Here is a 26,587-nt window from a genome sequence, read left to right on the forward strand (position 1 = left end):
ATACTACCCTAAAGAGCTGTATAAATCAATTATGAATAATTTACACTTATCAGTGTCTGCTGTGCCAAATAGATATGACCTTAGTATAAAAGAAACTCATTTGTCTTTCTTCTCTGAGTATTACGATGTAGGTCTTTCTATCTTAAAGGAATTAATCTCCAGTTGTGGTTTTACCTGCCAAGCTTGATTACTAAATGAATATAAACTATAAAGAAGCATGATGGGAATAAAAATGAGAAATTCTGTTTTTTCCCATTAAAATGTTAATTTATTCATTTAAAAGTGATTTGAAACACCAAATTAGCTTTGGATAAGTTATCTGGAGAGAAATTTTGTGGTTATGGAGGACAGCATCTTACTCTCAAACAAAGGGTGGAAATGAAGTTGAAAACTGTATTCCCAAAAGGATTTAAATAATCAGACAAAGGAATTTCTGCATAGGTGACTGCCTCAGAATTTTAAAACCTCACTCGTCTTCAGAATACATCATCAGAATAGCTTTGGCCTTTTAAAGGGACAACAGCTTTATTTCCCCAGTTTTGCTCATTTAAGTAGAGAAACCTGCTTTAAATGTTACAGCTTTACAACCAAATAATGCATTAAAATGCATAGCAACAGAATTTAAATTTGGCAGAACAATTTTTATGTGATGTGAATGTTAAGATCTACTACAAAGGAAGGATAAGGGATCTGGTTTGAATGCATGTACATACATATATGTATATATATATGTATATATACACACGCACACATATAATAAAAATAAAAATTATCCACTGAGAGTGTTCTGCAGTACCTTGGACATACAGAGCCATATCAGAAGGCTTTTCCTTATACTTTTGAAGTTACTGTTCTAAGACAGCATAAGCCTGGTCAGACATAATAGATAAAGAAACCTACTGATCAAAGATGTTAGAAGACATTTAGTGTCACACTAATAATAAGAATTGTGGGAATTTACATGGTTGGAGGATTTATTCTCTAAAGTGGGCTAGAGTTGGGGGTGGTAAAAATAAGCCAGTTATTTTTACTTCCTCATAAAGATATAGGGCACTATGTTCTTTCCAAAAAATAAAAGTCAAGGAGAGTTCATGAATTGAAAAAAAGAGGTCATCTATTTACCTGATCATTGTTCATCAAAGGGAAGCTCCTTGAAAGAAAAATCTCTGAAGTCATTTATTGACATCTAAAAGATTTCAGCAACATCTCCTGTTAGAGATAATTAGAACTTCCCCAAAACTAGAATTTTGTCAACTTGAAGGTTATAATCCTATAATACACCCATTTTATTTTTATGGATTCTTTTCCCCCAGAAAAAAAATATCTTAGCAATTCTCTTTCTCTAATTAATTGATTAAGTAGTTACTTAATATTTTTGAAGGAATGATTAGGCATTTGCCCTTCTGACTTTATATTTAAACTTCTTGCTTAATGAAGATTATAAATTAAAAGCAACATATTATATACAAAAGAGATTCTGAGAAATAGTAATATCCCAAATAATTAAATGTAAACTCTCATTTAATATTTTAGCTTTTTCTTGAAATGTAGCATTTGTATTAGATGTTAAAAGGATATTACACTTAACTATAATTCTAAGGTTCATATATACTTTGATAAGTGAATGAAAATATTTTGAAGTGAGTTTATTTTATTCTAGGACCTTGGATGCCATATTAGTGTGTCTGTCTTTCCAGTTCATTAAACAAAGCTGATAAATAGAAAGTTGAGGTAGGGAAGCAGTTCAGGCTCCATTCTGGGCTCTGTTATGGATTCTCACTTAGGCTCAGGTAGATCTGGTCATTTTAGCCTCAATGTGTTTGTCTCCTTCCTACTCAAATAACAATAAAAGTTTGTAGAATGGCTGTGATGAAGACCTCATAAAATAATTGTTAAGCAGCTTGTAAGAAGTCAGACATGTGTTTATGCCTTTATTGGGTTTCTGTGGTCTCTCTGTTACAAATGAACTGCTTGTTCATTTGATGTATGATAGACCTAGTCCTCTGATTTCTCCCTGACTGTGCCTTTAGCCTTTCAGTAAGTTGATTCATATCATGGACTTTATATGTGCATGCTTTCCCTGGTTTCATTTTTATTTGTCTACTTGGTTCTACTTCCCTTTCCATATCTACCCATCTAGTTGGTTTCTTGGTGGGAATTGGGAAATGCTGGTTTGTTCTTTCTCAGCTTTCTTCTTTTTCTGTAACATTATTAGCCCACAGATGCTACCTCATGAAGGAAAAGAGCTATTTTCATAGCTCTAAACTTTGAATAAGAAGCTATAAAGTTATAAGAAATTATATAGCCCAGTACAGGACCATGAAAAATAGCAAGAGCTGGAATTAGATATGATTGGTCAAATTGTAGAAAGGCTCAAATAGTATTCATAAAAGTTTTCCTGTATTCCCACAGAAATAATAGGACAAAACTTATTCCATATTCCCATCTCTCTGTTAAAAACTGGGAAAGATGTGTGTAGTTTATGTGCCTATACTCAAAATAAAAACCTATACTTATATAGTACCAAATAATATGAATGACTAGATTATAATACTTATATTACTACTACAACAAATAAGTAAGGAAACTATCTTAATGGACAAAGCATTCCAAAGTATTTCAGTAAGAATTGATTTTTCTCCAAGAGAAAGAGAAAAATGTAATTGACTTGAATCTACATATGAAAACTTCTAGGGACTGGACTAAATCTTTTGGAGAAGCATGATGTCACTTAAGTGTCAAAGAAGGTGTTTGTAGAAACTTGCATGTTTTCTGTTTTCTTTTGGCTACTGCAAAAACAAAGCATTTGGGTTAATTAAAACATCTTAATACCCCTTACTACAGAATTAAATAATTTGGAAAATTTTCTAGTTTCAAAAAGTTAAAACCCATATTTTTACCTTTCTTCACAATTTAAGTTGACCTATACAGTTCATGCAAATTTCCCCATCTGAAACCTAAGAAATTTTCATTTGTCCATGAACAGTAAGTAAACTGGTCTGTTGCTGTCACTAAGATCATTTTCACATCATTGATAGCTGAGCGTTGGAAGTCTTCTGCATCTTTGGGGAGTAACATAACGGTTGAGAGGAAGAAATAAAACTAAAAGCTGAAGAAGGCTAAAACTTGGCGATAAGAAAGCAACGAGTTCTCTTCCCATACTGCATGGAACCAAGCAGTCCATAGAAAGGAAAGGAACAAGGATTCAGATGACTCTAATGCCACAATTTGAGAACAAATAACACTACCTACTCATGCTGACATTAGTTTCCATATCACTTTGCCTCCCCTCATCTACTATAAGCAGACAGTTAAACAATTCACAAAGAACTGCCCACAAATGAATATGGTGGGCTTGGAGACTTGGCTAATATGTTTGCTGGTTATGTGACATTGGAACAAATTAACATAGACTCCTTTGAGCCTCAGATTTCTCATCTATAAAATGGGGTTAATATTTATAACTACTCACCTAATAAAATTATTGAGAAGATAGCACCTCACGGATCTTAAGCAGGTACAGACTTGTGAGTGGTTGTTTTTTAATGGCCTTCTCAAAACCTACAATCACATCCCCCAAATGATCATCTTAGGTGAAAACTTTCATAGGTTACTGAGTAGAAGAGAGAAGAGAAGTGGCAGAAGTGAGGCAATTAAGAGAACCAAATAGGAAGGGAGCTTGATTGAAGAAAGTAAAGGAATTAGAGGATGTTTTTTCAAAACTATTTACAATGCACTTTAGTATAGAATTATTTACATCGGGCAATTGACTGGTTTTTAATCTTCATTTTATATCTGGATAAACTAAAGCTGAGAAATGACTGGTTAGAGCACAACTGGAACCATAATGATGCCATGTCTAAAGTATCAGTAAATAATCTATTAAGGAAACTATTTAAAATCAGAATTTTAGAGTTTGGGTAGACATTGAAGAAAATCTAACCCAATTCCTCATTTTGAAATGAGGAAACTGAGGCACAGAAAAATTTAATGACTTGCCCAAAGTCATTGGCAAAATCAGGTCTCCTGATTGACTCTCACACAACTGCTCTTCCAGCTCGTTATTCATCAACTCGTGGAATTTAGGTATTCTGGCATTTTGAACTTTCCAATCTAGTTTTTATTTGACCTTTCCCTCCCCCCCTCCCCATATTGTAATTTGTTTCCTGAAGGTCAAGTAACCTGGTTTGGCTATGAAAGCCCTCGTAGCTTCTGGGACTATATCAGAGTGGCCTGCCGAAAGGTTTCCCAGAACTGTATCTGCAGCATTGAGAATATGGAAAATGTCAGTTCTTCAAGAGCCAAGGTAAGGAAGAAAATAGCCCAAGCATAAATCTATGTATGTATTTACAGTATATAAGCCACAGTAGTATGTAGCGTGGATAGTAATTCAGATTCTAGGGAAGAAATACTGTCATTTGCTTCTGTTTTAGAGTGGCACTAATTTAAAGTAATTAGCACAATACAAAATGGGCTTCTACTAAGTTCCAACTTTTTGTTGGTGTTGTTGCTTAAGGATGTTTCCCCCTCTGTTCTGCCATAATGCTTTGCTTAACAAAATTGCTTTATAAATAGAAGGAAGGCGTGAAGCCTACCACAATGAGACAGGAAAGATAAATCTACATAATGTCCCACAGAAACTCCATTGTCTTGGGATAATTAAATTCAATTAATATTAAAGCAATACTTTAAAATTTCTTCTTTGTTTAATAGGAACTGAGACTCATACAATTATTCTGATTAAATCATACATTAGTGACCTATAATAATACCAATAAGTAAACTTATTGAAGTGTCTAGAAAAAAGGTTTTTTTTTTCCTGAATCCATTTTGAATTTCATTCTTCTTAATAATTTATTTGCAAAAAATAATTTTGTCCCAATTTAAAATATTCTAAAATAGCTATTAAATCATTTAATACTTAAATGTAGCTGTAGGATTTAATTAGAGATAGAATTTTTCATTTTAAATTTGTTCATTAAAAATTGATCGTGTGGATGTGCTTTTCTATGAAGTTAAATATTTGTGTTTTTAATTTCCTTTTGCAGACTGGAGTTATAAATAAAGATTAGAGGAATTTAATATTCTCTTAGAGACTGTTTCAACCCCAAAGCGATTGACCAAACAATTAAATGTTCTTATGTCAGTAGTTTTCAACTGTTGGACCAGTAGCATGTAAAATCCTGAAGAGTACAGATTGTCTTTGTATCCTTAGCATCCAGCACAGTGCTTTGCACATGGTGATTGCTTAATAAGTGTTTACTAAATTGAATTGCTAAGAGTCTTTTTAAACTGAACCATTCAGAAGGCCATCCTTGTTCTTAGCAATGTGTATGACATCAGATCTTCTTAGTCAATCAATCAATATTACTAAGCATTGACAACTTCTAGGCACTGGGCTAGCTATTGGGGATTCAAAGATACAAATGAAATACTCCTGCCCTTGTTCCCTTGGTACTTAACACAGCACCTGGCACATAATGAGCACTTACTAGATGTTTGTTGACTTGATGCCCTCAAGGAACTCACAGCATAGCAGGAGAGACAGCTCTTATCTAGATAAGGATGTTGAAAATATATATGTAGCATTTTTGGAGGGAGATCCTGGTATTTGGGAAATCAGGCAATATCTCATTTAGAAGATGACATATGAAATGAGCTTTGAAGGAAATTAGATATTCGAAGAGGTGGAAGTGATGTGAGTACATTCTACTATTGGCAAAAGCCCTGAGTTTAAAGATAAAATGTCATGTGTTAAAAACAACAAAAAGGTAAAACCATGCTGGAAAGGTTGGTTGGAGCAAGTTTATGAAGGATTTTGGAAATCAAACAGAAGTTTTTAACTTGATTCTAAAGGGAAAAGAGATTTATTGGTGTTTATTGAGCAAGGGAGTGATATGGTCAAATCTTTGTTTTAGGAATATAATTTTGATGGTTCTGTGGAAGATAGAGACTTAATCACAGATTCTTCCTGTTGTTCACTTGGTCTCTTTCTGTGTATCTCTCTGTGTCTCTTCTTTGTTCCTTCTCTGTCTTCTCTCTTATTTCCCCTCCTCTCTGCCTCTGTCTCTCTGTCTTTCTCCCTCTTGCTGGCCCTCTCCCTCTGTCTCTATCTGTCACTGTCTATTTTTCTGTCTCTATTTATCCTATCCTATCCTATTCATCTACCTGTCTATCTCCCTTCACATTTCTAAATGTTTTAAAATTACATCTTGCCTTTAAAATGTGTGTTTTTTAAAAATCCTCTTTCCTCAAGAGAATGAGAATCATTTTTATCTTAATATGCTTTTATCTTGGGGTTAATGTTGTTGAATTTTAAAATTATGTTCAAAGGTGTTTAAGGTTTTATTAATTATGGTTTACATATAATAGGTTGTTAAGAATAGAAAACTATAAGGGTGCTAAATATGGCAGTTATAAAATAGCATCACAAAATAAATTGATTACATTTGAATAGATCAGAAATGCAAAGTTGTCCCTTTACTTATGTAGGAATCATTCTGAATCAGCTGTCTGTGGACACTCAGATTTCTCATTTGGAAGAACAAAGTTCAAATTAAAATAAATCTAAAATAAATAGTAATAGTATTTCTAAAATATGGTATAAGTTAAAGCAATTTCTGGATTATTTAAATAAACTAGTAATTAAAAATGATAACTAGGAGGAGGAAAGTACATTAGCAGATTTTAACAATTTCCTATGGAAGTTTTACCGATCTAAATCAATTGCCACAATGAGGAGACCAAAAGAGTCTGAAAACCATATTAATCGTTAGTCATAATCAGCTTCAAAAGTGGGAGATATGGTAGCCAAAGGCAATACCTGTTTATAATATGAATTCACTTGCAAAATCTCACAGAAAATATGGTAGAGGTTTATGAGCAGTATTATAGCTTCATGAAACAGTAAGATGTAATGAAGGAAAAACTTTTTAAAAAGCTTGGTAAGAGATTAAGTAACGTGGACTAGAGAGCATATGGGGTGAAATTAGTGCAAGACAACAAACGGACAGAAAAAATAATCAACAAACACTTTTTACAATAAACTGTAAGACCATAGGACTACTACATTTGGAAGCTAACATAATAGTAGTAGATATTTTTCCAGAGGAATAAAATTAACCCTGAAGAAAACAAAAATTGCAGAAGCAGTTGCATGAAACCAAACATGTAATGGAAGTCCATGCTGAAAATAAAATAATTCTCTAAGTATATGAAGGAGAAGAAAATACCAAAGACATGGAAAATATCTTGGACCATCTTATCCAAAAAACACAGCCAAGAGAGCATCAAGGACAACCGTTCCATATGCCCACTTTACTATCAAATAATCTACAGAGAATTAGAGATCATCCTTGAGATGGGTTGTAGAAGGGGATAGTAAGGCCCTCAGAAGCAGTATTCCAAAATAAACTACATCTTTATTATCACATAGTTGATTGAAATATATAGGAAACAGAAAATCCCATTGTGCTCATTATTGTATGTTCATTATTAATCAATCAACAAAAAACCTATTTAATTTCCTATAGCATGTTAGCTGAGTATAGCTGAGCACTCAGTCAACTCACCCTCCTGTCAGGCAGAGGAATCAGTTATCTGGACTGTGTATCCACATAATGAGCAATTGCATATCATACAATTTCAGAGTTGGATGAGACCCCTCCCAAACTGACTCATTCACCTAACGCCTGAACAATACTTCCTTCTACAGCATACCTGACAAATAGTTATCCGGCTCTTGGCTTGATGATCTCCAGTGAAGGGAAAACTCGCTAGCTTCTGAAGCCATCCATCCCACTTTTGGATAGCTCTAATTATTAGGAAGTTTTCCTTATATCCAGTTCAGTTCTCTGCAACTTCCACCCATTGTTCCTAATTCTGCCCTCTGGGACCAAGCAGAAAAAGTCTATTCCTTCTTCCGCAAGACAACACTTCAAATACTTGCTAACAGTTTTCATATTTCCCCACGTCTTCTCTTTTCCAGTCTGCACATCTTCAATACTTTTAATAAATCCAATATAGAGAAGTTCCTAATTATAGTCTGATCAAGCAATCCTCAAGTATTTGTTAAGTCCCTACTATGTGGAAAATACTGTACCAAGTGCCAGTGACAGAAGTATACATAAAAAGGCAAGCCTTACTTAGGGCTTATAGTCTAAATAAGAGATAGAAAGCGTTTAGATGTAAAATGCATTATTTTTATTACATTAAATTTAAAAAGATTTTGTACAAATAAAACCAATGTAGGCAAGATTAGAAGGAAAGCAGAAAACTGGGATAGGGGATGATTTATAGGCAGTTCCTCAGATAGAGATTTCATATCTAACATACATAGAGAACTTTGTCAAATTAATAAGAATATGAGCCATTTCCCAATTGATACATCCTAATGAAGGAGACAAATACATATAAAATATATGTATATATAAATATTGTTAACATATATAAATATATTTGAGTTAAATACAAGGTAGTTTGGGAGGGAGGGCATTAGTAATTGGAAGGGTTAGGAGATGGTCTCTGAGCTACATCTTTAAGGAAGAAAGGGACTTCTTGAGCTGGAGGTAAGGAATTCATTCCAGGTCTGGAGGATGGCCAGTACAAAAGCATTGAGACTAGAGATGGAGTGTCATGGACAATCATGTTGAGATGGCACCTTGTACATCTCTTAAGCACTTGCATGACCCTCAAGAAAATGTAAGATCAAGGGGGATGTGAACTGGTATTTAGTGAGTCACTGCTGACACTGAAGATTGAAGGGAATGGTTTCAGTGGAACAATGGGACTAGAAGCCAGATTTCAAGTGACTGAAGAAAGAGCAGATAATGAGGAAGTGGGGACAATAAGTATAAACTCCTCTTTCACAAAATTTGGTAGTTATGAGGCAAGAAATTATATGATATTTCAAAAGGATGTTAGGCTGAAAGAAGGCTCTTTTTAATTCCCTGTTGTAGATTTGTTGGGTAATTAAGAGAAGATAAGCAGGTCCAGGGGGCAGTTGGGTAGCTCAGTGGATTGAGAGTCAGGCCTAGAGATGGGAGGTCCAAGGTTCAAATTTGACCTCAGACACTTCCCAGCTGTGTGACCCTGGGCAAGTCACTTGACCCCCATTGCCTAGCCCTTACCGCTCTTCTGCCTTGGAGTCAATACACAGTATTGTCAATACATTTGGAGTCAATCCACAATACACAGAAGATAAGCAGGTCCACTGAGCAATGATGGGCACTTAACTCTGAATAGCTATAGGGGATGGACCCATTATAATCATATTGATATAAGGAACTCTCCAATAAGTAAAGTACTTCTACTAGTTCAGGTAGTGATTCTCACTTAGAGCACTGAGAGATTGTGGCTCTCCTAGAGTTGCATAAATCAGTGTGTATGAGAAGGGGCACCTGAACCTCTCTATCTGCCTTTGAGGTTCACTCACTGTCTACCACACCATGCCAACTACTTTGGATATGGGCATGCAGTGTATGGTACTAACTCATTGTAATTTTGCAATTTTCTCCAGTGATGCCTGGCAATCTGAGTGTAGATTAAACCTTTAGGAAATGGATGTTTGCATTGATGGGCAGTTGGGGAGAGGTATTCTTCTTATTTGGGGATTTTCAAAGTGGCTACCATCGAGAGAAACCTAGTTGAAGCAGACTGTTGCAAAGTCAAAAACTTACTCATAACTGAAGAGTTTCTAGCCTTTTAGTAGATTAAGTTGCTTATAGTAAATCAGGTCCAGAAATTAAACAGGAGAAGGAGAATGGGAAAGTTTCAAATATTCTTTGACTCTAAATCTTCTCCCAGTGTTAAGGGCCCTCTTTTAAAATTCCAGTGTTCTACTGCTGAGCTATAGCTATCAGTCTGTAATCTATGAGGGAAAAACAAAACAAAACCTAAAAGTGAGTATCATCCAAAACACTTAGTGGGGAGGAAATTGGTTGAGTTGAGCAGTCAGCAATATATAACTACCAAAGAACTCTAGACTAAAAACATGCCTCAGTGAGAAAAGAAACTATTCCCCTGAAATGGCAAGAGAAAATGAGGAAGGTCCCTGGCACATTAGATGGATGGCTATGGTGGCCAGTTGGAAGGCATTGATTGGTAAGAGACACACAAAGAAATGAATGGGTTGGGTTCTGTATCAGTGGAGGGAACATCCAAATTGACGATGTCCTGGATTCAGTTTAGTGCTTTGAGTATCAGTCACTAACATTCAGATTGAATTGTCTAAATCTGTGAATGGGCTAGCAAGTTATATTCTTTGCTTAGGTATAAAAGTTTCTGGGGATCCCAGAATCATTGAGCTAATACTATGAGATTGATCCATGACAGATTGGTTGAGAAGTCCATTACTGGTGACATGGTGCTAGTGTAGGACCACAGACCCTTTGAATGGATATTAGAGATATTGTCCAATTCCCTCATTTTGCAAATTAGTAAACTCCCAATTATCTAAAGGTATGATGGAATCTAGTCTTAAACAATGATGGTTTGATCCTCTCTAAGAAAATCTATTTCTTGATATCTCTGCCCTGCCCAAATGTCTGTGATCCCTTTGTCTGAGGGTAAATGGTGGAAAACTTTATGGAGAAAAGCTCTGGGTCCATATCCCATTAATCCTTTTCATTCTGAAATTGAACTTTGAAATATTGGAAAAGCCTCCTAGATTTCCTACTTCTCCAACTTTTCTTAACTGCTAAAATAATCTTGCTTACTTATAAGATTGCTGCTCACCCCCCACATCTACCCCACTCCCAAAAAAAGAATTTGGCCACTCCTTATGGCCTACTGAATAAAAAATAAATTATTTTATTGGCATTCAAAGCACTTTTATAGTTAAGCTGAGTTCTACCTTTTTCCATTTTATTTCTCTCTCTTCTCCTTGACAGACTGTATACTCTCATCATTTCTTCTCTTCCTTCTGTGTACCTCTTGCTAAGAATGGACTTACTCCATCTCTACCTTTCAACATTCTTTTTTTTTCCTTTATGGTCCAGTTCAGCTGCTATAAGTAATCAACCTTTTCCTAAATATTTAGTTCCTCTTAGTTTTACTTCTCCTATAGATGAATTTTATTTTATTTTTAAAAGTAATTAAGTGAATGTCCATTATCCTCCCAAATTATCATCCCTTTAAGTTTAAGGATTAAGACATTTCTTAACAAAAGAAGAAAATCTTTGGTTGATATCAACATGGTCAGGATGTAGAAGAAGCTTAATAAACATTTATATTCTATTGAATTGGTTTGAGCCTGGGTATGGAAGAGAAAATGTAGATGAGTCATCAGGAAGGTGATGATGTGACATGGTTTTGTAAAAATTAGGACCTGGAAATACTTGGGCAAACTGATTACTGATTCCTTTGCTAGTTTGGTATTTTAAAGCTTATTTCTCCTTATTTCTCTCATCTTTCAAATGAAGGAGGTGGATTAGATGAATTCTGAGATCTCATCTCTCTTTAGATGTATAAAGCCCCATAACCATATTACCTCTTCATTTTGCAAATGGTAAGGTCTAGTTAGATAAGTGCCTTGTCCAAGTTAACAGTCAATGATAGATTGGGCAGTTGACCCCAGGTTTTCCAAATCCTTAGTCACATGTACTTTCAAAACATAATATTGCCTCTTGTCATCTAGTTAAGTTGTAGAGTCTTTGACCATGGTCCCAAGGATTTTCACCCTCTTGCACCTTTTTCTAAAACAACAACAAAACAAAACAAAAACTTTACCCTCTTTCTTAGTATTGATACTGTCTGTCCCAAGACAGAAGAGTAGTAAGGGTAGGTAGGCAAGGGAGGTTGAGTGATGTGTGCAGGGTCCTCAGCTAGGAAATATCTGAGGCCAAATTTGAACCCAGGACCTCTTGTCACTAGGTCTGCCTCTCTAGCCCCTGAGCCACCTAGCTGCACCAGCATCTTTTCCTACTAAAATATGTTAAAATTTTTTTGGCAATGGAAATAAATATTAAGCCCATCAGTAGCTTCTTTCTATCCTTCTTTCCCCAGCCCTCTAACCTCTCCCTTCACAAAAAAAGGGGGAAGGGAAGAAAAAGAGATGGCCAAGTAGACTTGGAATCTAAGCAGTATTATTTATTAGTTTGATAGCTTTTCCCCAAATTCAAATGCACAAACAAATTCTTTGTTCCCCGCCCTTAAGGCAGTGTAGTAGCTTTTTGTCAGGCACCTATTTTGAAATTTCTCTCTCAGATTCCTTGGGATTTCTGAAAAAAAAGGGGTGGGGGATTACCAATCTAACAGTACCTTGAGGGATTTTAGAGATTATCTGAGTCAACCCTCTCATCTTTCAGATTAAAAACAAAGCAAAAAACCCCCAAACTCAAGGAGATTAAGAGATTGCCCAAGTTTGATTATTTAAATGTAGGTCTTTGGACTGTAAATCAGAAATACTCTTTCCATTATATCACCCTCATCCTCAGAGAGAAAATAATTATTGGGTTAGTATACTATGGAGAATAAGCCTTCAGAGAACCAGGATCCAGGTAAATAATTCCTATTTATTTAAATATTTTGGTACCAAAGTATTGAAGCATCTGGCTAAATATATACAAGTTTAAATTTTGGATCCAAATATATGTTTTGAATGGCAGATTTCTTGAATGTAGCCGGTGTCCCAAAAGTTTTAGTTCAGTTTTAAAGTTCAAAAATGTACTACCCTTTGCAACACCCTGTACAACATTCTATTTGTTTTTTGAAGGCATGGTACACAGATGATTTTTATAACTTCTTGTTGCTGTTATTATTGAGTATTGATTTTGTTTCTTCCTCCTTTCAGGGAAGAGCCTGGATCAGAGTAGCACTCATGGAAAAACATTTATCCGAATATATCTCCACAGCTCTGAGAGACTTCAAAACAACCAGGTTTAAAAGCCCTTTTTAAAAAAAAATCATTTTGTTATACTTTGTAGCTATTACCTAATGGTTTAACTTTAGGAATAGATTTGATAGTTTGCTTTCTGCCTTCCCACACTACTTTCTTCTGCCTTTTTTCATGCTTCTGCCACAGGTTCCTTCCTCTACTCTTAGGAAAATGTGATCCCCTTTGGAAAAACACATTTCTGTGTCTGAGTATTTTCTCTGGCCCTAGCTCACGCTTAACATGTTCTCCCTCTAAGTTCACCCAAATAATTTTCTTTCTACAAACTCTTATTCATAAATCTTTCCCTGATCAATTTCCAGAGAGGGATATGCCGTAAATTCCCTCTGTGTTTGCCTGGCTCCCATCTTTTCTTTTGCACCACATCTCACAGTTGGCGCTTGCCTCTTTACTTCTATATAATGATAATGCATCATTTTAAAAAATGGTAGTTCATTCATGCATTTAATTCTTGTGCTCTCTCTCCTGATATTTTTCTGCATAATGTTGTCTTGTGAGGATTGTAATTTTGCAGAGGTCAATGATTGTGTTCAATTACATTGTGCTGGTTCTTCATATACGTGGAATATATTCTTTTAGGTTGGTACTGATGTCATTGGTGTTTCGAGTACCAAATACTATTTTGAAGAACTGGACTTTGCATTAAATATTGAGGAATTTTGACTCACTTCCTTCCTTATTGGAGAGGACTACACAAACATACAATTATTAATCAAGGATACAAAACAGAAGTTGTAAAAAAAAGCCCTATTTCTGCTGTGAAGTGGAGAATCCTTATAAGTTATTGCACTGATATTTCTTTTCAATATCCTGAGACACCAAGGGTAATAGAGACATAAAGTCATGAAGTGATAGAAACTTTGCCAGTACTTTAAAACTGAACTGGATGGATAGATACTCCACTCCAGTCTCTTGACTCCCAGTCTTTAGAAAACCCTTTTTGGAGGAGGCTGCCATATTAGATGTTCTAGAACAGGTTGGAAGAAGCAGCTTCTAGATACTAGAAAGCATTACTCTTTGGGTCTCTCAGATTTTTTTCATTTGGGGGCACTTTTATTAAGGTGATATAGCTTTGAGTCTCTTGGCTTGCTGTAAAGGTAGGAAGAAACTCTTTCATGTCACTTTTATCCATTAAGAAAAGGAGAGCAGAAACTTCCAGCAAGCTAGGTATAGGAAATATTTATGAATATGTTCTTAACAAAGTCATGACCAATTGTAACCTAGAATATTTCCAAGGATAAAGTGTAGAAAAAGTAACATGTACTTTGCCCTTGGGGATTTATTTAGACATTTCTCTTACACAGAATGTTTTGGTTCAAAGATTATTTTATTTACTATTACTAATAATTAAGTTCAGTTAATAAATTTAAATATCACAACAAATAGGTTTGATTTTTTAGACCAGCAATTTGTTTTTCATAAACAGATTTCAGGGAGTCTGTGAACTAGGATGGGAGAAAAATTGCATCTTTTTTTTTCACTAACCTCTAACTGAAATTCAAGATTTCCTTAAATTATTTAAAAACATTCTGAGAAAGGGTCCAGTGGCTTCACTAGATTGCCAAAGAGAGCCTCAAAGTAAGGTGAAGAATGTCTTTTTTAGACTCTAGATTTGGAAAATGTCCAACTAAGGATTTTACCACAATAAAAAATTAAATTCTCTATATGCATATATTCATATAAATACACATATATGCTCATTAATCCTATCCCATGAATAGCATTTTAAGAACAGTGATTTTTACAATAAAGCATCCAGTGATATGTTAGGGATTAATAGACATTCATAACCTCCACCTTGCTTTAAAGGATTGGGCAGAGTGAAAATATTGTTCAAATAGGATATTTTTAGAAGCAGTCTTTTAAATATTTAGAGGGAAATGTTTGTTGCCCTGCTCTGAGGTGTGAGCCTTCCTTTTTGTTGTAAAGGAAATGATTCAGCTGTGATAAATTCCACAGAATGAGTGTTTTCTTATCAATGTATATACTTAAAATGTTTAAAGGAGACTTTCTGGGCATGTCTTTCATGTATATTTTGTTTCCAGAAGGTAGTCTGGATCTTTTAGTTTTTGTGAGTCTTTCAAGGGAAGTTTTTTCCCACAAAAATGACTCATTGAAGTAAGGAAAAGATCAGTAGATGGACAGTTATATCAGCACATTTGCCCCCCCCCCCACTCCCCACATGCCATCTTAAAATCTACTGAGCTATACAATTGAAAATAAAGTGAAAGGCAAAAGAATTTTTATTTCAAGCTAAAACATTCCTCCGGAAGCCAAATCAAATAATCCCTTGATTAAAAATAATTTTGACTGAAGGAACACTACCAAAAAAGAAAAAAAATTTGAAGAATGAACTTGAAAAATGCAAAATATAAGTTAGAATATTGGAAGTAGTAGTAATACTTACTTCTGGCTTGGCTCCACTGATAAAAGCTGTGTAGACAGGTGAAAAATAAGTGCACTGGGCTTCTAGCTTGAGAGCAGCTAAATCAAGTTCTTCTTGTTCTGCCCTTCACAGATTAAAGAGTTATGAAATCCTAAAAAGTGGTGATCCAGGAGTTCACCCCAGTGCAGGAGGAGGAGCTGCATGAGCCAAGGCGGGCAAGCTGGAAAGCGCTGACCAGTGAGAATCCTAGGATGGGCTAGGAAGGGAGGGGATATAATAAGGCTCCTTGAGAGGCCAAACATGCCCGTTGCTGCAGAGCAGGAGAGAAGTTCAGTGGACCTCTTTGCTAGGATGGAACTGATCATGGTGAGGAAATGTAATAACATCTCAATGTAATAAAATCTCAAGGAGTTTCATGTTGGGGGGTGGCTTGCTTGGCCTGGGTTGCCATTGCAAAATGGCGACCAGCTGGCAGTTGGCAAGGAAAGTTGGAACCTGAAGTTGAAAGGGGGGAAATGTACATTGGTAGGTTTCTAGGGAAGAACAATGGGACTCCAAGGGAACAGTTTTCTGAAAGCAAAGATTTGACCATGCTAACCTCCCTCCTCAAAAAACTGCATAGCTCCCTATTATCTCTAGGATCACATATAAACTCCATTTGGCATTCAAATCCCTTGAACAATATGGCCTCTTCTCGCCTTTTCATCCTTCTTCAACATTAATTCTCTTTTTATACCCTACAATCCATCCATAAAGGCCTTCTTATATTCCTCAAACATGATATCCAACCAATCAACAAGAATTTATTAAACCTCTACTATGTCTTAGTTATTCTACTAGGTAATGGGGATACAGAGACAAATGCAAAACAATTCTTGCCCTCAAGGATTTTATATTTTATCCTGGATTCCTGATTTCCTTCAAGGCTCCATTCATGAGCTGCCTTCTATATGAAGCCTTCCTGGATTCATCTGGGTTGCCCATCAAGGTTAATTTGTATCTGTTTATCCTCTTAAATATAGACACGTTGTCTCTCTTATTAGAATGAAAGGTCCTAGTAGGAGAATAATTTATACAATAACAGCAATGTTGTCAAGGCAAAAAAAACTTTGAAAGATTTTAAAATTCTGATCAACACAATGCCCAACCATAGTTCCAAAGTACTAATGATGAAGCAGGCTCCCCATCTCTGGAGAACAAGACGAGGCACTCAGGCGATACAAAATGAGCCAGACATTTGTTGACCAGATCAACACAGGAAATTGTTTTGCTGGACTGTCCATGTTTGTTACCAGGATTTTGTTTTTCTTTTTTTTTTCTAATGGAGAAAGAAGAGATAAGAAATGCTTATTAATCAGGGGGGAAATAAAGTAAAAAATTACCTTTTTAAGAAAAAGAAGCTCCTTGGGGACATGTAGTTTCCTTTAATTTTGTATTTAGTGCTTAGTACAATATCTGGCCCATAAACACTTAGTAAATGCATGTTGGTTGATTGAATTATAGTCTGAGTAGTTGAACTGAGGAAATAAGCTAGAAATTGATCTCTTTCTCTCTCCATCCCCCAGTACATCTTAATTCACCCCCTTTCCACTGACTGACAAATTAGGAACTAAAGCTGAAGGAGAATCCAAAAGATTGTAAATTTTAAGATAGAGCAAATGTGTTTTCTGTAAAAACCTGGATGAATAAACATGAGAGATACATATTGTGGCTCTAAGGTAATGACTTTTGGCTATTCTGTAAGCTTATGGTCATCCATCCTGCTTATTTATTTTGCAAATCATTGCAAGCACCTCCTGTCTAAAAGTGAATAAGGGTTTGTTTTCAACAATTGGGTCTTTTCAGGTACTTATAGATAAAGGGAAGAGAATTTAAGTATAACACTTTGGAATTTGTTGAGTCGTTATGGAAGAAAAATTAGTTCAACTCATGCCTTTTACAATTATGATAAATTTAGTAGAAATAAATCACCAAAGTGTTTAAGGAACTAGAAGTATCCTTGTTTTCTGTATTGTATAAAAGGGATCTCATGTTTGAGATGAGACATTAAAAAGAAGTCTATGTTAGCTTAAGGAAGTTAGTTATGGAATGATTTCTTTGTTTTGTTTTTCATATATTATTTTTTAGAATAAGGAATGCCCAGTAAAGAAACTCTCTTTACCAATGTAGATGGGCATTTATTTTACAAATTATAATCTTAGAGGATTATCTAGGGACACTGAAAATTTTATATCTATGAGCCAGGACTTGAAACCAGGGCTTCCTGATTTTGAGGCCATCTCTCTACTCTAACTCTACACCTAACCCTTCATGGGATAAGAGAGATGAATTATAAATCATTTTCTAACTGAAGAAAAGACATTGTGGGTGGACTATAAAAATCCGAACCCATGTGAGTAATGAAAAGATATTTATGTTCTTTGAGTCAGCATGTAGCTCAAATCTAAAACTGATGCCCAAGTGGCTCTGCATTTAAAACTCTTGATAATCTGATAAATTCTAACACTTTAAGAGGGGGCATTGACGATTCTCAACAGGAAAAAACTTAATTTGGTGACTCAGAACTTGGTAGCTGTTTGTGAAGTTTTAGCTTCAGCTTTCATGTTAGAAATAATAATAAATATTTACTGAAGCCCCATGCCTAGGAGAGTGCCTTGCCAACTGCAGTAGCTTAATAAATGCTTGCTGAATTTGGAGGCATCAAGGATGAGCACTAGATTGTACATTACTTTTTAAAGCTAAGTTTAGAGATAAATCAGCTTCCCCATCCAAGGAGAGACTTCACCCGCAAGGACCAAATGTTCCACAGTCTATCTTTCTCCTATGCCACTTAAGGAGAATTAGGAACTTCCTTAATTTAATGGAAAGTCTGCCAAAAATCCTTGGGATAGCAGATAAATTCTCCAAACAAACTACATCTCATAGGTGTTTATTAAGGATTTCCTATTGTGCCAAGCCAGAGGAATATTGTCAGGTGGTAAACAGGAAGGCATGGGATGAAGCCCCAGTTCTTGGATAAATTGGCTTCATGATGCTAAGGCAAGTCATCCAATGTCTCTGCCCCAAAGTTGCAGAGAACATTTAGACTCTCATTGCCAAATGGATTTTCCATGCCTGGGAATCTCCTAATTAGTACACCAGTGAACCCCAGGGTCAATATCTATCCCTATCCTGATGTCTGAAATGCTATGTGAAACTCAAGTGATAAAAAAAGGAAAAAACAAAAACCTGTTTTCAAGTTACTCACGTTCTACTTGGGACAGTCAAACATATACAAAAGAGTTTTGTTACAGAGTGATTAGAAGGGCCATGAAGTCCCAAGGGTGCAAAGTAGGCAAGGTTCTGAATAGATCTTTGTTCCCTTAATGCATATTTTCCTTCCTATCCTGTGCCATAGTTAGAACTTTAGGGTAATCTTGGTATTCTTGGTACCTACTTTCTGCTTTATTTTTTTTTAAACAGCAATCTTCCACTGTTCCTGGTGGCCTATTGTATGGGAGTCTTCCCTTGGAGATAGCAGCTACCACTCCAGTGACAATATAGGGCCAATATGATGTGTTTTCTACTTTGGTGTCTTGACCTATGGGTATTCATGGATTTAGACATAAGAAATGGTTAGGTCTTGGAATATCCTGATATGACTCCTGGCTAGCAGAGATGCCCTTATTTTTTATTCTAATGCTAGAAACAAGCTTAGTAAAATTGAATACATTCTTATGTTCCAACACCTATCTCAGAAGTAAAGATAGTAAGGTAATTATTTTACATTGGAAAGATGAAGGGGGAAGCAGGGTGAGAGTTAGGAGATCTTGAGTTCTAGTTATAATTTCCACTGCTGGTTAGTTGTGTGACCTTGGGCAAGTCAATAAAAGTCTCAGTTACTTATGCTAAAATGAAAGAACAGGATTTCATTGATGTATGAGGTCCCTTTCAGTCCTAGGAGCTTATAATTCTATGAAGGTACATCTGGTGGAGCCCATGAGTAATGGGAAGTAGGATGCTCTGTACAGTTTAGCAAAGTTTAAACCACCAATTTAAAAAGTGAAGGGACAGAATAGCCAGCTGGCTCAGTAGGTTGAGAGCCAAGCCTAGAGACAGGAGGTACTGGATTCAAAGCCAGCCTCAGATACTTCTTTGCTGTATTCTTTGCCTGGGCAAGTTATTTAATCCCAATTGCCCTTTCTGCTCTTCTGTCTTGGAACCAATACTTAGTATTGATTCTAAGAAGGTGAGAGTTTAAAACAAGAAAAAAAAATGAAGGGAGGAATTCTAGACAAGTCTCTAAGACCAGAAGTCTTTGAAAACATGAAGACCCTCACTGACAAAGTGACCACACCAGAGAATCTCCAATACCAAGGAAATCACAGGGTCAGTTACCATCCTTATCCCTATCTCTCAAATGCTATGCAAGGCAATAATGATCAAAAATTAAAGCCTACCAGCAAAATAGGAAGATGGAAAGGTTAAATATGACTATAAAGTTCCTTATAGTTTTTATCTAGCCAGGACTGTTGACAAATTCAGTTGGGAAACTATATGACTATGGATCTTAATAGATACGTGGTCTCAGCTGCATGGGTACACACGACACCTAATCTGACTTAATTCTCCCCTGTATTCTTACCAAAAAAGAGCTAACTAATGAATTCACGAGTAGTCAGCACTGAGGTTATAGTACAGTAATTATGTCAGTGACTTCAAGGACTTGTGATTTCAGCAGTGGTGCAGGAAGTCTCTCCATGTATAATCTTGGCCACCAGAGACTCAGAAAGGTTGTGACTTTGCCCTGGTCACCCTGTAAGCAAATGTCATGCAGAGGGAAGAGAAGGAATTGGAACTTGGGCTTTCCTGCCTCCAACTCTAGTGCTCTTGACTCTGATGCCTTGCTCTTCTGAGGTCATATCATTCCAGAAGTGTGTTTATGTTTAACGATGACCTTCAAATCTTCCTCTTATTTCTGCTCACTTCATTTGGCTCCAGTTTCATGGATATACTTCATTTGTAGTGTTGCATCCTATAAAATGCTAGAATTTGGAATCTGAAAATATCTGAGTTCGAGTCTCACCTGCTATTACTAGCTGGGCGACCACTGCAAGTTAGTTCATCTCTCTTCTTCTCACCTATAAAATGGAAATAATAGTACCCGAAGCCCTCATGAGATGGCCAGTGACAGACATCATCTCATTTGAGTTGTGAAGCTCAAATGAAATGCCCACCATGTGCCCTATGAAAGTGCTCTATACAGGACAGTTACTATTACAGAGAATGATGTAAGAAGGTAACAGCTGTAGAAAATAGAGTCCCGGAACTGGGAATAGAAAAGATTGGCTTCTAATATTTCATGGTTTTTGGCTATGTGAAGTTCCTAATATACAAGCTGTATTCATGAAACCGTTGCAAGGTGATGGCCACTGTTGAGGCTGCTGTATTTTGTTGTTCCTGTGTGGTCGACCTACCAGGAGATTATGGTGCTGCTATAAATTTTGCTTGGTTCAAGAAACATTTATGAGTGCCTCATTTGCTTTTCACGATTATGAGGTGGCTTGAATGTGGCTCCCACAGGAACATTAAAATGGATGGAGGCTGAGCTGGGTGTGGTGACAGGAATGTTTGGATGAAGTCTTGAGGTCCTTTATGCTTTTTTATACTGCAGTATGTACAGCACAGAGAGGAATCGCCAACTGGCAAAAGAGTTAGAAGATTTTAGAACGTCCCCAGATATCTCAGATGTCCACTAGAATAACCTTCTGTCTGGGGCCACTTAATCTAAGCCAGAATTTCTACAGAGCTCTGCATAAAGTGGTGTCCTAGGTGCTGGAAATACAATAACAACAAGAAAACACTTCCTGTCCTGGGACTTCCTATTCTCTTGGTCAGGGTACACCATGTGTCCAGAGAAGCCAAGGAGGGTAATCTGTCCAGGGAAGGAGCACTAACTGGGTTGAGATGATCAGGAAGGCTTGATAGAAATTGTAGTCCTTCAGATGAGGGAGTACCCGAGGGGAAGTTATATGAAATCAGGCTGGAATAGTAAGCTTGGGTCACCTGACTGAGGACCTTCAGTGTCAGGCTGACAATTTTGTATTTTACCCTAAAGGTGATGGGAAATTTAGTAGTTACCAAGGGATTTTGAGCAGGAGAGGGACATACATGGTCAGGCTTGTACCTTAGAAAGATTATTTTGGTAGCAAGTCTGCCAAGATGGTGGGGTGGGTTGGAAAGAGATTTTGGAGTCAAGAATACCAGTTAAGAGTCTACTAATCTAAGTGAGAGATAATAGTGGCTTAAACTAGAATAATGGCTATATAAGTAGAGAGAAGGGGATGGATACAATCAGTTTTGAAGATAGAATCAACAATTTATTTTTTTAAACCCTTACCTTCCATCTTGGAATTAATACTGTGTATTGGTTCCAAGGCAGAAGAGTGTTAAAGGCTAGGCAATGGGGGTTAAGTGATTTACCCAGGGTCACACAGCTAGGACATGTCTGAGATTAGATTTGAACCCAGGACCTCCTGTCTCTAAGCCTGGCTCTCAATCCACTGAGCCACCCAGCTGCCCTGAATCAACAATTTTTTAACTAACTAGATTTCAAGGGTGAGGGAAAAGGAAGAGCCAAGGATGATTCCTAGGTTATGAGCCTGGGTGCCTGAGATGATGATAGGGCTCTCAATGGATTTAGGGACGTATGGACGAGGAATGAATTTTGTGAAGATTATTCTATCTTATTTGTCTGTGTTGAGTTTGAGGTGCCATACCCAGATATGTTCAAGCCATTGGCAATACAGAATGTAAGCTCAAGAGAAAGGAGAAACCCAGCCCAGACATGTAGATTTAAGAATTGTGAATATAAGGATAATAATTGTGCCCCAAAGAGTTGATAGGCTGATCAAGAAAGTAACTTAGATGAGAAGCAGGCTTGGGGAAAAAATGTTAAAGAGCATCCACTTACAGCATGGGAATTAATCATGATCAGCAATGAGTTAGGGAAGTTACTGGACTGATGGGAGGAAAAGTTGGTTAGAACTGGGCACAGAAGCAAAGAGAGAGTTCTCAGGGGGAATGAGGGGATTTCTCAGTAGCTTTTGGCATCATTGACAAGGAATATGAGTACTAAGAAAAAGGCAAAGGATTCAGCATTTGGGAAGTTGTTGGCAACCATGGAGAGAACAAGTTCCATTGAGTGACAGGGTTGGAATGTAATCTGTAGGAAGATGAAAAGTGAGCAGGTGAAGGACAGGTTGTAAGTACAGATAGCTTTCTGGGAGTCTGTCATTAAAGCAAGGCTAAATGGGGGATGAAGGCTTTAGCCCTCTAGTGACTAAAAGTGTTTAAATGACCTTTTGGAGGTTGTAGAGAATAGAATCCACAGAAGGACATTGTCATGAAATTCTAGGATGTTTTAGTTGTGGCGATTTCTTTGGTGATGGGAATTTTTGGTAAGGACATACTCCCTAGGAATAGGAAACAGCAACTGCTCTTCAGCAGATAGTCTGAGAGAGTTTCCTGGGGCACTTGGAGTTTGGAGTCCCACACCCTGTAAAAGAGATGGATGTTGAATGTGGGTCTTTCTAACTTTAAGTCCAACACTGACAGTTTTATTCCATGCTTCCTCTGCACACCACCATTAAAAAAGATATCTAATATCAATGAATCAAGTAGATTTGGAAGTACAATTACTTCTCAGATTCTTTTCTTCTACCTTGACTGAATTAATAGTAAGAAAAAAATAAGCACAGTTCAAAACTTTTAAAAATTCTTCTTGTTCAGAGTAAGGAACTTTGTATGCATTTGTTTTATAATATAACAAAAAAATTAAGAAAGGGGTTAATTTACCATAGAAACTAATTTGCTTTATAATTTTTTAACTTGAACAGTTCCTTTGTAATATCCTTTGGAATATATTTTTGAAGCTTAGTATATTATCTTGGTTAGATTCTTGTTAGGGAAATATTTTCTTTAGGACAAAGAAATATTTTTCAAGAAAGAAAGAGAATGTCTTAAAGTACATATTTGAATATTTTTTGAGTTAGTCACCCTGGATTCTTATTATTCTCTCATTTGTTGTATATTCTTGTTGACATGACCAAATCCCATTTATGCCTCAATTTTTCCATGAGAAAAATGGAAAAATAATATTAGTTTGTAATCGTGTGACGTCTTTTGAAATTGTTGGTGGAATCCAATTTCTAGTAAAAATATATTGACACCCAAGGTGAGATTAAAGTAACAAAGATTAAGGCACATTCAAAGACTTCCAAAGAAGGGAAGAACATAATGGATTTTGTGACAGAGGACCTGGGTTTCAATTTCAGCCCTGTCACTGACTATGTAGGGGATCTTGTGGAAGAATCCAATAAGTAAGAGCCTACTATAGAGATAGTGTGCTGTGTTAGGTGCTGAAGATAAAAGTGAGATAATCCAGGACCTCAGAGAATTTATGGTGTAAGTAGGGGAGATGCACATTTGGATGTGTGTGTGTGTGCGAGAGAGAGGGGGGGTGGGAGAGAGAGAGAGAGAGATCATATAATTTTGCAAGCTATAGCAGCTGGTGAGATTAGGAAAAGCTTCATGTGGCATGTGAACTGAGCCTGGAAGGAAACAGAGATTCCAAGAGGTTTAGGCAAGGAGTTGTAACACATTTCAACAAAGATCTTTTATGTGTCATAGACCCCATTGACAGTGTCTGGGGAAGCCTATGTACTCTTTCTCAGAATCATGGTTTTAGGTGCACAAAATAAAATACGTTGCCTTACCAGGGAAACCAGCCATGCTGTAACAGAACTATCAAAATAATAATGTTTAAAAAAAACCCAGGTTCACAGACCCCAGATTAAGAACATCTGCAGGGGATGCCGTTGACACCTTTTCCCTTAGAATTAGCAATAGATCTTACTGCTTTCTCTAGTAATATTTAGCATTTGGATAGCCCTTTAAAGTTTGCAAAGTCCTTTCTATGTTATCTCATTTAATCCTCACAACAACCTTGTCAGTTGATGATATTATTATCCTCCTTTTACAGATGAGGAAGCTGAGGCTGAGCTAGGTTAGGGATTTGGTTAGGATCACACAATTGGTAAGGAAGGGTCTCCTGCTTGAAAATGAACTACCTGCCTGATAATGAGAATAGAATAAACAGAGAATAAATGGTAGTCTTTTATTTTTCTCTGTGCCTTTTGTTTATTTTAAATTCTATATTAATTATTACAATATTGGCAAATTTTCTTTTGTCCTTTTTTTTCTTGGATTTAAAATCCATTAAAATCAGTTCCTTGTACGCTGAAAAGGTAAGCAAGGCAAATGCTACTCATAGATAAATGTAGTGACATCTTCTTAAGAAAACAAATTAACTTTATCATTGCCTATGTTGATATAAATATCAGTTCTAAGACCTTTGATGATAACTCATGAGATCAAATTAGTTATATCTTTGTTTATTCATGTTATTTTATTACAAGGCTTCTATTTGTTATCATTTCATTAATAAATCTCTACTATAAGTCTTATTCAATTACTTCATCGTGGCATGAAGGCGATTTTGATTATTGAAGGTGATGCTAAGCAAGCATGTTTTCCAATATGGTCTACCAGGCTGGAAAGATGGCTGCTCTGGTTCTTATGATAAGACTGTACGTCAGTCATGTACTGCCTAATTAAGTACAGAGAAGCTCACCACCAGAGAGTTGCCCTCTAGTTTAAGGTTCATTTGTTGAGACACAGCTTAATTTCGTAGAACACTACCATCTGAGACAGGGGAGGGATCTTCATCACCCCTGTTAGCAGGAATACATTTTATCCAAATATGAACAAAACAACCAATTTTGACTGCATTTAACTAACATTCCTCAAAATTTTCCATTAAAGAAAATGCTTTCAGACTCAAATCTTAACTTTTCAGAAATATCTTAATTAACATTAATGAAAAGTGGAGCTTTGTCTGAATTTAGACCCAAATGGCAACCAATATGGCTTCCTTATACAGATTTAACAGTGACATTGACCAGTAAACTTTATTCATTTATCATTCATTACTCTGGCATTTCATCTACCTTATCACCAATGCAATGTTGAAGGTTAGAATATTTTGCAAATGTTAAGCTTTCTGGGTTTTTCTCTTTTTAATAGCTCAGAAAATCATCCACAGCAAACAAAGGCACTACTCTGTGTATGCCTTGACCTAAGAATGTACCAAGCATAAAAAAATGTTTTCATTGTTTATTTTTTTAAATTTCCTTTGTATCTGTGGCCAGAGAACTCTGTATATGCAGACAGATGCAGTATAAGAATAATATAGTACCTAGTAGGATGTAGGTATAAACTATGGACCTAACAGATTGTGAAAGCTTTGCAAAACTCCTGTGAATGGAAAAGAATTTCATAGCATTGAATTAGTATCTCTATATTATTGAAAAATACTGATGACTCTAGGTCCATTAACAATGAAAAAATACATGTAAATTGTTTTTCATATATCTTGCAAAGCCTAGTAAGTTTTTATTTTAAATGAACCATGCAAAGAACCACAGTTCTTACTATTTGTTCTTTCAAATTGGTTTACTTAAAGTAAGTTTGTATATTCAACCATTTCATTTTTTTCCAGGAGATTTTATGAAGATGGAGCAATTGTATTAGGTGAAGAAGCAAATATGCTTGCTGGCATGCTGCTTGGACTTAATGCTATTGATTTCAGGTATTTATTCTGTCAAGTTCTATGAGCTTTTAATATTCTCCCATATAATTTTTTCAACTTAATGGAGTCTCTTTTTATTTTATTGTTTTCAATTTACATATATGCTAGGAGATTTATGTGGCTTGAATTTATTCTTAGCAATGGGGGGAGGAAACTCTGATCCTGTGATTTCATTAAGGTAGGAAACCCCTGATGTGGAAATAATAATAATAATAATAAATGACTGCCTAACATTTACACAGTGCTTACTTTATGCCAGTCTCTGGCACAAAGTAGGTGCTTAATAAATGTTTGATTGATTGATAATTTTATCACATTTGATCCTCACAACCATCCTCCAGAATAGGTGTCATTATAATCCCCATTTGACAGAGGAGGAAATGGAGACAGAAGTTAAGTGACTTGCCCAGAGTCACATGATTATTAAATGTATTAATCTAGATTTGTACTCAGGTCTTCCTAAATCCAGACCAGTTGCCCTACCCTCTATGTCTCCCTAGCTGCCTCCAGTTGGTAGAAATTCCTCCTACCATTACAGATCAGTTTCTAGCAATCTGAAGGCACTGGGTGCTTAATATATTAACATATGCTCACATAGTTCTGGTCCAAGGCAGGATCT

At 36.2% G+C, this 26,587-nt stretch overlaps 2 protein-coding genes across 12 annotated transcripts in view; one reads left to right on the plus strand and one right to left on the minus strand.

The window, feature by feature from the left end:
* LOC100027288 (ATP-dependent translocase ABCB1) overlaps positions 1 to 15,428 on the minus strand; it is a 226,852-nt gene extending 211,424 nt beyond the window's left edge. The window contains exon 1 of one of the 4 annotated variants that reach the window (XM_007504953.3): positions 15,300 to 15,428. The gene's annotated coding sequence lies outside the window, so the exon portion shown is untranslated. Of the gene's footprint in view, positions 1 to 7,719; positions 7,833 to 15,299 lie in introns of those variants that run through there. The other 3 variants (XM_007504963.2, XM_007504952.2, XM_007504951.3) reach the window with 3 other exon arrangements.
* Positions 1 to 26,587, plus strand: part of RUNDC3B (RUN domain containing 3B) — a 117,717-nt gene that overhangs the window by 46,157 nt on the left and 44,973 nt on the right. For all 8 annotated transcript variants that reach the window (XM_001368492.4, XM_003342092.4, XM_001368530.4 and 5 more), the window contains 3 exons: positions 4,173 to 4,306; positions 12,791 to 12,876; positions 25,879 to 25,968. In XM_001368492.4, coding sequence (XP_001368529.1) covers positions 4,173 to 4,306; positions 12,791 to 12,876; positions 25,879 to 25,968 — 310 coding nt within the window. The remainder of the gene's footprint in view (positions 1 to 4,172; positions 4,307 to 12,790; positions 12,877 to 25,878; positions 25,969 to 26,587) is intronic.

This window comes from Monodelphis domestica, chromosome 5 (genome assembly GCF_027887165.1).
Source record: "Monodelphis domestica isolate mMonDom1 chromosome 5, mMonDom1.pri, whole genome shotgun sequence".
NCBI classification, from domain to species: domain Eukaryota; kingdom Metazoa; phylum Chordata; class Mammalia; order Didelphimorphia; family Didelphidae; genus Monodelphis; species Monodelphis domestica.